The 17829-nt window shown below is 37.5% G+C and overlaps 1 protein-coding gene across 6 annotated transcripts in view; it reads left to right on the forward strand.

Annotated features, from left to right (window-relative positions):
• Positions 1 to 17829, forward strand: part of gria2b (glutamate receptor, ionotropic, AMPA 2b) — a 52015-nt gene that overhangs the window by 15807 nt on the left and 18379 nt on the right. For all 6 annotated transcript variants that reach the window (XR_014893618.1, XM_085284368.1, XM_085284340.1 and 3 more), the window contains exon 3: positions 14258 to 14497. Coding sequence is in view for 5 of the 6 variants with exons in the window: in XM_085284368.1 (XP_085140494.1) it covers positions 14258 to 14497 (240 nt within the window). In the remaining variant the exon portion in view is untranslated. The remainder of the gene's footprint in view (positions 1 to 14257; positions 14498 to 17829) is intronic.

Raw genomic sequence — 17829 nt, forward strand, 5'->3', positions numbered from 1 at the left:
GACACTTGAGGGCAGGCTGCAGCCTTCTTCTGAACTATAGGTGTCAGCACTCAGAAAAACGTTCCACATCAGCTGGTAAATGATTAGAAAAAATCAAAACAAGAAGCAAACTAGTCAGAAAGTCTCAGCATTTCAAGCTGCAGCAGTATCTCTGTCTGTATAACCTGGGGCTCTCTTCAAGTCAGCTGCATCAACTGTGTCGCTTGACAGATTAAAAAAACATGACAACCCTAAATGACACACAGATATGAGATGACTTTTCAGCACAGCTGTTTGCAAAGATGTCCGGGGCCAAGCATAAACATGTCAGTTCTCAAAACCTGACAAAAAAAGGTGGAAAACATGCACTATTTTCAAGTTTACATTATTTACAAATCATTGCATAATCTTAATAGTTACACATTTTTTGGTTTTTTACCACTATTAAGATGTAAAAAGTATGATAGCAGAGCATAGAATATATATTGCAGATTATTAGTTTGTGACATTATATGACATAATGACCAAAGACAATGTTTGATTTTGATTGGTAGGGGGATGGTCTTTATTTTTTTTATTAGTAATTACACAAACTGTTTACTGCTATTTTTCTGTGAACATCTATGAACACATTCACCAATTGCTGCAAAGAAATGAATGATGGATTGTTGTATGAAAGTCAGTTTAAGAGGAATGAACTGAGGGTCAAGGAAAAGATGGTTAGTCTGAGGTTAAATGAAATAATTAGCTGATGAGAGACCTGAAATTAGAAGTTGACATTCAGTGTGGTGATATTGTATTTTCTCTTTACATCCCTCTAATGAAAGAGATTAAAAGAAAAAAAATGAGAGGATTCTACAAAAAAAAAAGAAAAAAGAAAAAAAAAGAAAACAAAGAAGGTGCCAAAACTTTAGTAGCGTACTTGTAGGCTACCACATGAACAGTAAGTGCAGGATTATGTGTGTTAAATGCTCTTTACTTTGCCAGACCTCTCTGAGTTGATCCCTATATATCTACAGCAAACACCGAGTGTCTGGTTGCTATGGCAGCTGCTCCCTCAGATGCTGGATGAGGCTGTGTTTTTATAGATAACTAATTTTGCTCTGGCAGGTTCCCAGATCATTAGAACATAAAACAGCAGATCCAAAGTCTGCTTTGGTATTTCCACTAAAGGTCACTGGACATACGGTGTGTTTTATTATGGGAGGCAGATGAAGTGCGAACAGTGTGTCTGATGTATGACTGCCTTTGCAAAATCAATACAACTAAAGAATTCTGTATTGTGCTTCATGAAATAGACTGGTGTGTGTGTGCAGTAATACAACACAGTCTTTAGATCTAAATGCAGCCAGTTTTTTAACAGTAGAAGTATTTAAAGATCTTTTAATCAGAGTGCTCCATGATTAATGTGAATGAGGTACAAATTAGTCTTTAGAGAGAGCAGGTTGAGCTATGGAATTTTCTTTGATCTTTGTGCAAGATAAACATTCATTATGTAGGATTTCTTTGAAGAATATGTCTTGCAGAATAGGTGTCTGCAAATGGTTGCACATGTAATTGATTGCTGAATTGTATCTAGCTGTTGTAATGCAGTTAGTTTCAGGGTGACGAAGAAACTGAATTCAAGATAATGTAAAGGCAAAGTGGAGACCCTAGTTTTATTAGATAATATATAGATAATATAATGTATTGGATAATGTAATAGAAAGGTGTCTTCTATTATGTATACTGTGATAAATTATTCCACATAATTTAACACTGTTAAATTGCAGGAGAGTCAAATTCATAAATACAGACATCACAGGGGTCTTTGATTGTTCTGTTTATTATTTTTGCTCTTTTTAATGGGGTTCCTGTTTTCAAAAAGATGATTCTGAAAGTGTTATGTTTGTTTGCTAAAAAACAGTCAAATACAAGACTCGTGAGGCAGGTAAAATGAACAAAAAGTCAGCTTTAATTCCAAACACAAAAAAATGGGAGCATGATGTGGCTTAGAAAAATTAAGGCTGGCAAACAAAAAGGCTGGGTAATCAGAAATAGCAGAAAAACTAAAAAGAATAACATAGCACAGTAAAAAATGGCAATTCACGTGGGAGATGAACATGTTGCAAGCAGGCAGATACAGGACAGACTGAAAATTAACAAGGGAAACACATAAATAACGAGAGCTTTGTAAACCAGTAGAAAGGAGGGAATCAGATGAGAGAAGACTGATCAGTCACACGATGTATTTGTAATAGTCGCATTTGTTGTCTAGAACATAGACTGTAAATAAAAGATGGCTTCCTTAACTTTGCCCTGATAATCATGGATTCTGCCTGAAGCCTTGATTGTTGCATTTTTCCCAATACCATGTTGTCTTGTAGGAACTAGAGATTAAATTTGGACAAGAAGTAGAATTGTATTGCCAGCTAATGCTAGGAAGTCTTGTTCACAATTAGCTATAATAATAATAATAATAATGGATTGGATTTATATAGCACTTTTCAAGGCACCCAAAGCGCTTTACAATGCCACTATTCAGTCACTCTCACATTCATACACTGGTGAAGGCAAACTACAGTTCTAGCCACAGCTGCCCTGGGGCAGACTGACAGAAGCGAGGCTGCCATATCGCGCCATCGGCCCCTCTGACCAACACCAGCAGGCGGTAGGGTAAAGTGTCTTGCCCAAGGACACAACGACCAGGACAGAGAGCCCAGGGATCGAACCGGCGACCTTCCGGTTACAGATACACTTCCCAGCTCTTCCCAGATATTGAAACCATTTCTGTACCCTTCACCTGTCTGTAAACGTTTCCTTTATTCTAGTCTTTGGTGGCTGACTCACTGGCTATTATTTTACTTTCTCCTTTGTTTCAATTTAAGGTTAGAAGGATAATATCTATCTAATAAGTCAGACTCGTTCCCGGTGGGTGATGGGCTCCACCAGGGCTGCCCTTTGTCACTGATTCTATTCATAATTTTTATGGACAGGATTTCTAGGCGCAGCCAAGTGGCGGAGGGCTTTCACTTCGGTGGCCTCAGAATCTCATCTCTGCTTTTTGCAGATGATGTAGTTCTGTTGGCTTCATCGGGTGATGGCCTCCAGCTCGCACTGGAACGGTTCACAGACGAGTGTGAAGCAGCGGAAATGAGGATCAGCACCTCCAACTCTGAGGCAATGGTTCTCAGCCAGAAAAGGGTGGAGTGTCCACTCCGGGTCGGGGATGAGTTCCTGCCCCAAGTGGAGGAGTTCAAGTATCTCGGGGTCTTGTTCGCGAGTGACGGGAGAAGGAAGCCGCAGTGATGCGGAAGCTGCACCCGTCCGTCGTGGTGAAGAGAGAGCTGAGTGTAAAAGCGAAGCTCTCAATTTACCGGTTGATCTACGTCCCTACCCTCACCTATGGCCACGAGCTGTTGGTAGTGACCGAAAGAACGAGATCGTGGATACAAGCATCGGAAATGAGCTTCCTCCGAAGGGTGGCTGGCCTCTCCCTTAGAGATAGGGTGAGAAGTTCAGCCATCCGGGAGGGACTCAGAGTAGAGCCGCTGCTCCTCCACATCGAAAGGAGCCAGCTGAGGTGGTTCAGGCATCTGACAAGGATGCCTCCTGGGCACCTCCTGGGTGAGGTGTTCCGGGCATGTCCCACCGGGAGGCAGACCCAGGACGCGCTGGAGAGATTATATCTCTCGGCTGGCCTGGGAACGCCTTGGTGTTTCCCCGGATAAGCTAGAGGAGGTGGCTGGGGAGAGGGAGGTCTGGGCTTCTCTGCTCAGGCTGCTGCCCCCATAACCCAGTCGGAATGGATGGATGGATGGATGAATAATATCTAATATAATGCTCAAAATATGGATTTTGGGCATTATTTGAAAATCTCACCTTCATTTCATGAAACATACCATTTGTCATTACGCCAAATAGAACGAGTTTTGTCTTGTCTGACCATAAAACTTTCCTCCTGTTCAAGTGGACATCTGCAAATTTCAGTCGAGCTTGTAGAGTTAGACGTCAAGGCTTCTTTTTTGGTCGGCACTTTTTTGGCCAGCACTGTCTCAGTGATGTAAAACTTCATGGTGGATAGTGAGAGTGGTGTTTAAATTCATGGCACTATTGAGCCTTGGTGGTTCCTGGGTTGTTGGTGAACATCCTAGCCAATTTCATCTCATCCGATGGTGGGAAAGGTGTTAACACATCCAGATCACTTGTGCTTACATACAGTTGTCTGATAATCTTGAAATCTGCAGTTGTTTAGAAAGGAGTCTCTCCCAAGTCAAATCAGTTAATCTGTGAAAGTTCTTTGGACTTTCACAGGTTCTGTTGGCCAATCCAATGAGTTCTGTCAACCAAATTGTTTTAATGCTGGCAAAGAACAACCAGTTGTAGTAAATTATGATCACTGATAAGAAGTTAATATGCATTAGTGTTGTAAAGTTTAAAGAATGTAAAACTTTAGAGTCTATATGTATGATTTTTTGACCTTGTGTGGATTAGAGAAAATCCTAAATTAATTCAAACTTGTCCACCCAATTCCTGTTTTTTACTCATTAAAGATGTACGCTAAACAGTACTTCCACCCTGGAAAGAGGAGTTTAAACAATGCATTAAAAGCCGAAAAATGACCATCACATTCAAGAGTATGATGAGTGTATGTAAACTTCTGACCACAACTGTACTTCATTCAAAGATGCTTAGAAAGCAACAAAAGTCAAAGTGTACATCATGCTCAGGACATTGTGGGTTCTGTACTAAGATCACACACTGGGTATTTAGTATAGGGGCATTCAGCAATCTCTGTTCTTGTGAAAACTACATGTATCCACGGCAGAAAGCCTGCAGGAAACAGGTCAGTGAACAAAAGCGGGGAGGGAGAAAGAGAGGAGACAGAGAGAAATAGGATGGGAGATGGGAGGAGGGGGGTCAGAAGTTGATAAGAACTGAGCTGTACTGTTCTACTAGAGACCAGCTGCCGGAAGAGCTGCTCAAAGGCAGACAAAAACAGTTCCCAGTCCTATCGGCCACTCAAAAGCATGACTGAGAGCTGTCACCACGGCAACAGCCTACAGAGATTTACTACATGTATATCCACATTAGCAATACAAAAAGTGAGATTTTTCACATACAAGTTTGGTCATATAGGAAATATGAGTTTATGTAACTGTAAAATTCAGGAAGAACAATTTCTGCATGCATAAAAATTTGTTGAAATAATAACTGCAGGGATCTTACCCATATTTCTAATTCCCTTATCCCAGAGGTTTTCAGAAAGATTTTAGAGCCTAAACACTGCATTTAACTGTGTACTGTGTTTCCTGCTATGTAGAGAGAGAACATGGCTGAAATACGTTACCCTGGCAACAGTCTACAGAGGGAATTAAACCAGATCACGCCTTTATGGGCTGCAGACAAGTCATAAAGCACACGAAGTACATATTAATATTTTGCTTTCTGTAAGTGTTGCACGTTTTACAGTCTATATTCTTAAGTTGCAGATGAATAGACATTTTGTAACCTAAGTGTCAGGATGATAGCCATAATAAGACCATCTCAAATTCTCTACTTACCAAAAAAATTAATAAGTCAGTGCTTCCTTTCTTTCCTCTTTCAGCAAAGGATACACTAGACCATCCCTTACAAAAGGGAATGAGCTAATGCTGTCCCACATTTTAAAGTGGCACGTCATCCATTCATTCAGAAAACCATAATATCAGCATGACTGATGCAGATCATCATATGAATTACTTTTGTGCTTTAAGGCTTGTGCCATAACTTGGTAATATTTTGATATGTTTTGAACCATCAACAAGGTAAATAGGCAAATTCAGTTTTTTTGTCACATACTGTATATAAAAGATTGACATTTTATTGGATACCCTGCTTTACTGGCTTTGGGAAACAAATGGTGATCATATTTTCAGTAAAACAGTAAAACATGAAATTAGTAATTGAGACCATTAACTCACCAGGATCCACAGTGATTGAAGGAGACTACAGTGAGTTCTCTTAGATTTCTATACAGTCAGAATATCTGTTTATGTTCTCAGTCATCCAGGTCATTGTAGTTTAAGGAGCTTGGAAAGAAAGCACCTGGACTTCTTTATTTTTCAGCCGAGAAGCTTAAAAGATTCTCGGACAAGAGGTGAAACGTCTTCAAGAAACTCTTCTTCAAGTCAGAAATATTTTTGAAACAAGAGGACCAGGCTCATGCTGTCTTTTGAAACAATGCCATTTCAAGGCACGTCTTCACTGGAGTCACCTTTCAGGTGTAGAAGCTGCATCCATCTTTCTTTGCAAAGTCTCTGCTGGTCAAATTGTTGCTTTGTGTAAGACAGTTTGCACAATGGATTTAGAAAGGACTCTCCATTTATAAAGATCAATGTTAAAAATAATGTTACGGTGGAGTAACTCACTTGGGCTTCACTGAGTCTTTATTTTGAGAGTTGTTGTCAGCGTTTAGCACTGAAATTCATAAATTTTACTTCAATCAAATGATGAAAGCCTTAATAAAAGAAATAATTCAACTAGAGTAACTGCAAAGGGAAGAGAAATTTAGCAGTTTATCAAGCCTGCATTAAGCAACACAATAAGAAAGGGGGAAGTATGTCATATTGTACGTTCTTAATCCTTCCTTCACTTACTTCCATGAATTCATATTGTTTGCCACTGAGGAGAAGTGTCTAGGAAAAAAATAAAAAACATGAGGTCATTTATTTGACTCATCAACCACAACCACGGGCTTTAACTTAAAGAAAATGTCTGGGAATCAAAAGAGTAGGAATTCTGTTCTGCACTAAAATGTGTGTTAATTGAGAAAAAATGCAATCTCAAAATTGTTCCCGTGTCAGAGCCTTAAGTTAGAAACCTCTTTCCCATTTTCTATATCTGAGCCACAGTGATAAGGATGCAAATACTTAAAAAAAAAATCCAGTACTACAAGAGCATTTAGGAACACAGCAATAAATTTAGTTAAAAAAGCTGCTTGTAGCTGTCCTTACATCACCTACAGCACTGTTGAACACACAGGAGGACTGTGCAAGGGCCTAAAAAGATTGAGTTCACCCAGGAGAGCCAATAAAGATGTTTTTTTAGGTGCTTAAAAGCATCTCTTGTCTAGAATGAAGAGGAAAATGAAAATGCCATTTTTATTTTAACCCTGCTAATTGCAGTTGGAAACCACATTCTTTCTGGTAACAGTGAATGGTTCTTATGCAGTTTGGTAGTTATTTGGTTTGTTGAACACTGATTCACACATCTTTATCTCTTACTGTAAGCTTAGCTTATCATAAAGTCTGCAGTCTGTTAGTTTCTTGGCAGCTGTTCTGAGCAATAGTTACTTAGATTGGTTTATATAATGCATGCAACAATCATTTTTAAATAGAATTTAAAGGTGCTTTTAGGCAAGTTCTGTTTGCTTTGTACTACAGTGGAGCCTTTGAATCTAATTCGGCATTTTGATTGTTCCCATGTTGTTTTCTTGAAATCAGATCAGACCCAAATTTAACTCAATATCTGGGGACAATGCATAAGGTAGACAACCCCTAATGCACAGGATGCTTTTTCTTCTATTTAATGCTTAGTGGTACCACCATTTACAAGGTGGAATTAATGCTTTATAAAATACAATTTGAAACTCACCATAAATCCACAAACAAGAACATTTACTGAGGTTATAAAACAAGTGAAAAACTAAATTTTGTCACAGATGTCTAAAAAAACATTTTACTTGCCATCTACATCTAATATATTATATATGCTTTGCACAGCTGTTCAATGCTTTGCTAAGCTAACCAGCTGCTGGATTCTGCTACATACTTATATATTACATAAACTGATCATCAGTTAAAGCACATGGCTTATGAATTTTAATTTTCTAACCTGTATGCAATGGAATTTTATATTAATTACCAGCATAACAGACCCCACCTTATCAGAAATCTTTACAAAATGAGTAGAGTTAATGTTGTGATCTAATACGCAACAGGAAAGTGAATGGATATAGCATATAGAACAAGCATTAATCAGTGAAATATGTTGAAAAATATGAAAATATAACTCCCCATATATGTCCCGTGAACCTCATTTTTTGATTACTTGTCAATGAATAGTATGTTTATTAAATATTTCATTTGCATTTACTGGCAAAACTTGCCTTTGTTTCTTTACTGCAGTCAAAATATAATAAATAAAGAAAACAAACCTGAAAAAGGTTATCAAAACAACATAGCAAAAAGGGAATAAAATAAAATTTAGTTTTTATTTGCTGAGAGGAAAACATATTATAAGTTATAAAAAGATTCCCTACACTATAAATTTGATTTAAAAAAAATTTTTCTTCCCACGAGTGCCGTGAATTCTAGCTTGATGAAGTATGTCCTTCACTGCAGTCCTTTCTCAACTTGTCCTTTTTTCATTATTAAAAAAAAATAATACAAAAAATCCCTTCCATCTTCCAATATCATTTTCACAAAACAGTAGCATGACCATTGGGTTGTTTTGGGAAGCCACAAGCCACCAGGTTTCTCCAGTGTTTTGTAGACGTCCAAGGTCAAAATTTTCCTGTGCAAAAACTATATCAGTGACAAATTTCCTTGGGGTGCTTTTATGCTGTGCAAACTGGTGACATATCAGTTCTACATAAAAGCCCTAAGGTCTCGAGGCAGTTTTTTATGTGGTGAGAACAGAAGTGTTGGAGATGCTGAGATATATAACAGTGAGTTCTGTTAGATGTGAGTGGACTGCTGATGATTATCACCACAGTGACGTGGCATGTGCGAATGCATGCATGTGCATTACACTGATTCATCAGTTTGCTGAAGCACTTTGCCAATTTTGGCCTTCTGTTACCAGATGGTTTGTCAGATTTGGATGCCTGTTTTAGTCAGTTTTTTCTACTGAATGGGAAATTGTGTATTTTCTTTATGTAGATATTAATAAAAAGCACCAATATGCCAAAGATTTCTGTTTACTGGATTTGATATTTTCAAAATAAAATACATTGAAACTATGTTGAAGCTTAAATATGATTAGATACTTATCACATTTAAAATGGTGACAATATTAAAAAATAATAGCTTTACTATATTATTATTATGGGCATACTTTGATAGACTTAAGTATGTTTTGATGAGATTAACTGAATTTGCAGAATTCATCCATGTTGTTTGGACAATTTCAGGGCATATTAGATGTCAGCTGAAGTTGCAAATTTATGCAAGTTTAATCTTTGATCAGTGACGGAGCAGTCATGTAAACAGTGGCTGAGCAGCGAAGTTGCCTTCAGTGCCACAGTGGTGAAAACGAGGTCAGCTAATTGGGACGGCTAAATATATTTCAAAGGGTACACCTTCTCTTTGGAAGGTGATAAACTGTGCCAGAGTCACTTTTGCAGCACATTTAACGTCATCCTGTAATGAAGGGATTAGAACCTTCTGATGACCACGGAGTGCCTGATGAGTGTTTATGTAAGCACAAATAATGTGGAGCAACTGCTGGGTGAACTAATGGAGTTGTTACAAGAAATGGCATATTCTATCCATTAGATTAACCCAACTTCAGGCAAAACAAATCAAACAAAATACAAAAATAAAAACAAAACAGTAATAACACATGCTGTTTTCTCCTTAATGTGCCTGTGCATCTGCTGCATCTGCTGTGGATATCAAATTGGTCAATTAATCAGCATCAAATTACTGTAGATAATGTACTGTACATGAAATAATAACTAAATTTCAATGGAAAAAATATCTAACTAACTGTGTTCTGATAAAACTCACATTTAATCATTAAATTAAAGTGTAGAAAAAATGCACACAGATGCAACAGTGTTGCGTTGGCATGTCTTGATATACAGTGAAGCTCAAATTTAAGAAAACCATCATCTTCATGGCAAAGTGTAGCATGTTTGAAATGTGGTGAAGAGTCTAAATATTAAGATCTCAGGGGTTTCAGTGTATATTTGTGTAATCTCTACGATGATAGATGTGTCATTTTCTGTTCAAATAGTCCAATACAGAATGTGCCCATGTATAGCGATCCTCTATTCAACACTTTAAGGAAGCAATTTTCTTGTTATTGTTCCCTTCTGCTCTTTTCTTTCTGTTTTGTATAAAGATTTAGGACATTTCAGAGGCAGTTGGATATATCAGAAGCACACAGCAACATGCTTAATTATTGTTTTTATGTAAAGATTAATATAACGACTGCCTTATGTTTTACGTTACCTTGATCAGATTTTAGTTTTTTATTTGACATTACTGGTTCATAGATGAACGACTTAAAACTAAATGAATAAATAAGTGGGATGCATAACCAAATGCAAATAACCCAGATAAACATGCACAAGCACAGACACATACATAGAGAGATATATTATTTATATTATACACTATTGTCAGTAACAACAATATTAGGATTACAAGTCCCCAAATCAACAGTCTGTTTATCTTGCTGAAACATTCCAAAATTTAGTGAGAACTGAATTTTTTCCCCATGTTATCTTCATAAACAGAATGATAGAGAAGGAAAACTGGCACCATGCTATAATTTTCAGACACAGCAGTGAGCAATAATAAGATTTGTTTCAACATTTTGCTCATGGTGCATAATTAGGGTGACCTCAAGAACACTAGAAAACACTAGAAAAAGAGATTTACCCAATCACTCCTTTTTCTGCGTTTGGAGGGGGATTTCTGAGGGTGAATACTTGCTGGTTTCACTGAAAAGCAGTCAGATGTGACAGAGGCTTAATGGCTTTTCCAAAATCCCCAGTGTTTCTAAGAGTTACTGTTTGTGGCTGGCTTTTCTTTCTTAATTAAACATTTCTAAATTCCTTATTGAAGAAGTGCACGTAGAAGTCTCACCCATTAAAAACCTTACTTTTCATTCTTTTTCTGTCACATTTCACAGACGGCAAAGTCCTTTGAACTTTCCCTGCACAGACAAATAGACAGCGCATTGCTTCTGGATGTGAATTTCCATATTTGGTAATAAAGTAACATGTTGTCAAACTGTTCTCTCTGGCATAAGCTGCAGCACAGTCATGGGGATATCCAGTTTCTAAGCACGAGCTCAGTGAGTTTTAATCCTGGGCAAACTCAGCAAGCTCACCAGCAAGAGTGTCAGCATAGCAAGGCTAGAAACATGACAATGGACAGATGTGACACAACGACAGAAAAAAAGAGCAGCAACTCTCTTAGCTTCTATAAGTGCCAGGAGACCTAGAATATGGTACATTTTTAAGAAATATGGTGCCAGGGTGAGTTATAGAGCGGGTTTTAAGTCTTACAATTATCATGCCTTGGAACAAAATATGACATATACTTACAAATGTATTTCACCAGCTATTCTGAAATAGGAAAGGGGGTGCAAAGCAAAAGAAAAAAGGAGGCTGCAAAGTGAAACAAAACTGCATACATATATGGCATTCTCTTTGTGTGAACTGTAATTGTCTAGAATATGATCAGTATTTTATCTTATTTAAGAAAATATCTCAAACAGAAAATAAGAAAAGAATATAAGTAATACAAAATTCCGATTTAACAGCAAAGGCCTGAAATGAACAATTCAGCAGCAACTTCAAAAAGCAGTGTTTTAAAAATTTAATGGAAGATACTTACTGTGAACTACAGTAGCTAGCGTCTCCATGTACCCACAGTACCAAAGTTGCACATTATCTGTAAATTACAACTATATTTAGCTTATCTCAAATGTAATTCAAAGCTCTCCACCTGTGTCATATTTTCAGACTTTGTTCCTAACCTAACTTCTTTTCTGACAGACATTTACTTTTACTTCATTGACCTGTACACTATCATTCTCAGGTTAGACTGTGACAGTTAACAGTCAACACACTTTAGGTTCTGTTAGCTTGCACGGAGACAAAAAATGAAATTAGATTAGTGAGGTCTAATCTCTCTGTGGCCACATTACTGGCCAGTGTCATCTGCTAAAAAGATTAGAAATGGTGTCACAGACTGATGGAGGTGATTGGACTGTTAACAGTTCGGCTCCGGTGGCTGTGATGAACATTTAATTGCTCATGTCAATGGATTGTTAAAGATATTTGAAGTGCATGAATGATGGCGGTGGATGAAAGCGAGTCACAGTTTTCCAAGGAACTCTAAACAAAGGTTTGACAAGTAAACAAGTAATGTTTTCATTGCCTCATAAAAAAATCATTTGGTATACAGCATTGAGCAATTAATCTACTGTTAAATATTTCAACTCACTTACCAAAAGATGAGGAAAAACTGCTAAAATTATATTTTCCAGGAAAAGAAAAAACAGGAAGGCACCACCGTGAAAATCTAGCTTCTATGGACCTCCAGTGGTTTAATGAGGTATAAATTAAATTTAGCCTGTGTCAGTGCACCATGACTTTAGTGTTGGCCACATTTCGAAATACACAAACTTCAAGCACTTCAAGCACACGAGCAAACGTCTCTGAAGTTTTGAGTCATGGTCAATCTTATTTGTTTTTTTAAAAAAAGCTTATTTTTGTGTGTTTTCCATGTTGGTCGTTGTGATTGTTTTAAATATTCCAGTAACCTGAAAACAAAAGTAGTGACACACATGGTAACAATAGAGGTGTTATCTTCATTTAGGATGGAAACCGTCTTATCAGTTTGCTGAAATAGCTAAAATTGGACTCAAATTGTTGTTTCATTCAATAAAATCATGGAAGATATGAGATTTTTGAGCTCAGAGCTTGGTAATGAGGCTTTCCTTTCCAAAATGCACATTGAAAATAGTAATTTACTTTTCATCAACTGATTGTTGGGTGTTTAATTTGACCAAATTTCAACCAGATATTTTAGGAATTGACCCAAAATAACTTTTGCAATTTTACAGCTCTATTGCAGTCCTATTCTATTCTATTCGATCGTGTTCAGCAGGAACAAAGTCTGACTGGACAATAGTAAGTCATTTGCCAGAGAAAGAATTTAATTAAATTAATTTCAGCTGAGATTTCATTAATGAAGCTGGTAATATTTAACAATATGAAAAAGTGGCTAAAGAATACTCCCTGTGTACATATATGAAGCATTACAGCAAAAATGAAGTAAACCTTTACAAACACCTAGTAGCCTGCAGAAGTAACATATCAAACTGATAGTCACACCACATATCTGTTACACAGACTCCAGTTCCCTTTGTCAATGAGGCACCTCACAATGATACTGGACAAAAAAACAAATCACTAGATTAATTACACTGAAAGAAACATGACAAAAGTCAATAACCCTCATTAACTTACATTTGATCAATACACATTTACAAGGAGCATGCAAATCTATCTACTCCAGTAAAATGTTTAAAAAACACTGCCGAAAGCAACTAAAGGATAAGATAGACATTTAGCATTTATGTTTACAGTCCATTGAGTTTTCAGTACTCTCTTCTGATCTTTGCATAATGAATGCTAGAAGCCAGTTACATCCCTGGTGTTATGTGGACCAGAACATATGTCCTATATTATTGAATACGGTGCTTTTGGAGAGTCAGCAGAATGAGGATGTAATACAAGTAATCTAATATAAACACAGAGTAATCACACAGTATATAATTAAACTGTTGTTAACGAAGGCAAACATTAAATCTAATGGAATCTCACAATATATTGTGGATATTAAATATTCTACAGATGCATCTGCTCTTAATGGTAAAGGGGGTGAAGCAGTGCACTGAAGCATATTTGGATGCCCCATAATCATATACCTGTGAATATGTGGAATAGTTACATTTTTCTCGGGGCAGTGTTACTATACCATAAAACAGAGAACATTTAAAAAGTTGATATAGAGTTTTAAAGAATCTTTAAGACAAACAGAATATCAATCACAGTCATTATCACTATATCAAATAAAGCAATAGGTCATTTCATAAAAGTTTCACAAAGTGACTCGCTCAGATTGGATCTGCTGCTGTTGAACACAAGCACTCCCCTGACAGAACTTATGGGAAACTATCCATTAATCAGCCGAAAAAGAAACTAAAAAAGATGTCCCTTAATGGTTGTTTCTGGCCCTAATGTGCACTAACTGAGGGTAATAAAGGTCTTGGTTATATACATTGCTATGAATTATAGCAGGGAGTACTGTATGCTTCCCAAATAAATGTCAGAAGAGTTTGTTTCAAATAAGATATGACATTGCTCTGGCAAATCATCCGTGGTATAAAAGACAGCAACTTGTTTTCTGCTAAATAGTGAAAAGGAAGTTTGCAATTTAATTCAATCAGGATTAAAAGCAATGAAGTAAACATTCAGTACAATGTCCTAACACAATTTTTTTTTCTTCAGTCTGTTCACAGTTCTCTAGAGGAGTGTATGCCATTTTTGGATTCTATGACAAGAAGTCTGTAAACACCATCACCTCGTTTTGTGGGACGCTACATGTCTCCTTCATTACACCCAGCTTCCCTCTGGATGGAAGTCATCAGTTCATTATCCAGATGCGACCAGATATCAAGGGTCCCCTTCTCAGCCTTATTGAGTACTACAAGTGGGACAAGTTTGCCTATCTCTACGACAGCGATCGAGGTAAGAAGTGAACACGTTTTATAGCTTTCAAAGTGTGATTTGAGTGGATTTTCATCATGAAATTCTCTAAAGAAAATCTGCCACTGTTGTCAGCTGGTTATCTTGTAGCCTTGGAAGCTTGAGTGCTAATCCTATGGCTATTTGTAAAACATGTATGTGAAATTATGAACTTTGAAAACTGCATTATTGGCCAGATATTTGGATTCTGTAATATAAACCACAGAAACTGTAAGTTAGACTATATTATTATATGTTTGCTACTTTCAGCTGCTGAGTTGTCACAAGGGGCTACAGAAGAGTAATCTATCCAGCAATTTGCTGGTTCTGTTAAGCTGTAAGTTAGCATACATGTAGCTTTTTGTTAGTATAGCTTTTGGGAACACTGGTCCTCTTAGGGGAAAGGCTCGCATGTCCCCCTAGTGACCTTTTCTCATGGAGGATAAGTGGACCCAAACTTTGCCCATTCCTCCTGACAGACATTTTGTTGATACACTTTTGGTCCACTTGTCCCCTTACAGGGAAGCGGTTGATCAAATGAATACAGAATCCTGAGCAACCTCTTTTATCCTGTGACAAAACATTTCTATCCCACTGTGTGCAACACAGGTGAAGCTAGGTAAAGGGCATGGGCTCATTACAAACAGCTTGTCACATACAATCAACTATAGCACCTCCTCCATTTGAGAGTGCAATGTAATATCAAGGCGAGGTTAGAGGAGAGGCAGTCAGAGTCATCTCTGACATACAGTGGAGATGATACGGCCTAAAGCTGTTGATTTCCACACTTGTTCTACGTAGAGATGTGATGTCAGCAATGGTGTGACCATCCTAATTGAGAGGAAAAGTTGCACCATGCTTAGTTCACATTGTGTTATTTTTCAGCTCCACTTCACAATCAAACAACAGACTCACAGATACATACACATATACAAATACACACACCCAGTTGCTTTTCTGGTTCCAACTCTACCTAAAATTCAAGCCATACCCTTTTTGGTCTATCAGTCAGTTAGACAGGCAGGCTTTTCCCAAGATTAAGGATTACAGAATCTGAAGACTGTCACCATAGCACTCATCATGTTTTTACAGTCTGCAGTTATCACAAACATTCACTAATACAGCAGTAGTGGTGCCCTTAATGATAAAACTAGCTTTTTTAGAGAATAAGTTAAATTATTTAGCCATAAATAATCTCTATCCTGAGCCTGTACACCTGTATTTGGAATCCTGGATAAGATCAAGGGCTGAATTTATCCTACATGAAATATTATCTACCCTCAAACTATAATATCCCAGCTTGCTTCATATTCAAATCTATTTCGTCCCTTTTCTTTGATCCCTTTCATAAGTGATTCTTCAAAATTCGACACTGATAACGTCGAAGTCTGGAAATAAGATTTTATATCTTCCAGCAGACATTTTCTCTCACTACCTGAAACGTCGAACACACTATATGCTTTATAAGCATGACAATTGTATTTTTTAATTGAGCTAGCGGCATATGAGTTGGTAAAATGGAAGATGGCTGTGGCTGAATTCGAGAAGAATGGTTAATATAGCAATTAATAATAAGGTGTAATAAAGGCGATGGCAGCCAAAAGGTTCAAGAACAATCTACTCCTGCTTTTGCATTATCTCACTTTGCTGTGTCATGTAATTCATTTTATGCTGTCACCTGCTAATTGTGATTCTGTGACTTTTGCCCTTGAAGCACAATGCAGTCTTCTGGAGCAACTGACACTGAAAAGAAAATCTCTTCCACAGATAGAGTTCCACTCTCTATTAACACTCTTACTGCAATGAAAAACCAGAATTAAAAGCTCAGTACTATCTAGTTACAGTGGAATAACAGTATTAAGTCTTCTATCCTAACAGGAATACTCAGTGTTTATGTTACACATCAAATTATTCTTTTAGCTCATAGACTAATTGTTTTATTTTCAGCACGCTAAAAGAGACAATGTTCAGATCAATTTTAGAAATCATTTTGAAGGTATGCAACATTGATAAATTCCCAAAGATAGTTTTATATGTAAGTATTTATATGAAGCACTAAGTGGTTTATTGCAACAGAAGTGAATCAACATAGAGATGTGAAACTGCTGCTGTCTACACACAGTTTAGAGTGGATACACAGTGGATGGATTAGGAAGGATTTAGAGCATTTCTGCTCTGTATTACCTTTAACTTTCTATAGTGTTACATCTCTTAAAGTCTCCCATTGCACCTTTTCCCATCCAAGACATATCCTGCCTGCTCTTTATACACTAACGTTATCCTCCCATTTGTCCTGTCTGCTTTACAAATCATCTCTTGTGTTTGCTATGCTTTTCTTCCTTTTGCCAGCATGCTAAGTCTTACCAGTCAGCCTTTCTGACTGACAGCAGAATCAAATACTGTTCCTCTCTAAAATCAGAAGCACCAGCTGTTTCACAGTGTCCCCATGCTAATGCTAGGAGTGACCTGCTGTCCTTACTGTACGTCCGCTGTGGCACTAAGGGGCCTGTTGTGCATATTTCATCATTGCATGGCTGTCTAATTAGGTCAGTGTGATCCACTCATTCCCATGGCAACCCAAAGTGTAGAGAGAAGAGGAAAGAGAGAGACTGTAAGTGACTAAGCTTGTTGGTAAAGGATGTGTGGGGGTGTTTCTCAGGGAGTCGAAAGAAAGGAAGCAATGGAGTTGTTACTGGTTATGATGAATTCTATTAGAACACTGAGGCTAATGCATGAACCAGCAAATACCTTGTCAGCTATGGCCAGTAACTTTGTTTAAACAATGGATCAAGATAGATTAAAGAGTAGGTTAAAGAGAAGACCAATATTATGGTGTAGGTCAGGTACTGGGAACCTATTTTTGGTAAACAACTGATAAATATCTCAAAAAGTGGAGCTGCAACTGATCTTTTCTAACGTGATAAAAATGTGACTACTTTGCAGTGGGCTCCATTTATCCTTTCATCCATTTTCTTGTGCTTATCTAATTCACTGGTTCGCGGTTGATGCCCATCCTGCGTGCCATGCGTGGGGTGTGGGGTTACACCAACAGCAGTTACAGTTACAGCAAAACGGTACAGTTACCATTACTAACAAAAACTTAGTCATATTTTCTTTTGTTTTTTCTTCCATCTCCAAAAAGTTTGTCTAAAGGGTCTCCCTTACCGCAACTTCAGCTTTATAGCAGGAAGTGGAAATATTTGCTTGGGACATCTTCCCTGTTGCAAATGTTGAGGACATTCTCTCTGATTGGCCAACCTGTACATTTAAAAGGAGGCCAAAAAAGCTCAAACGATGCCCAGTCTTTTCAATTTAGGTGCTTATCAATAGTAAAC

The sequence above is a fragment of the Mchenga conophoros genome, linkage group LG2 (genome assembly GCF_057382185.1).
Source record: "Mchenga conophoros isolate Kocher_MC1m ecotype Shallow Benthic linkage group LG2, M_conophoros_male_GT1.1, whole genome shotgun sequence".
NCBI lineage: Eukaryota > Metazoa > Chordata > Actinopteri > Cichliformes > Cichlidae > Mchenga > Mchenga conophoros.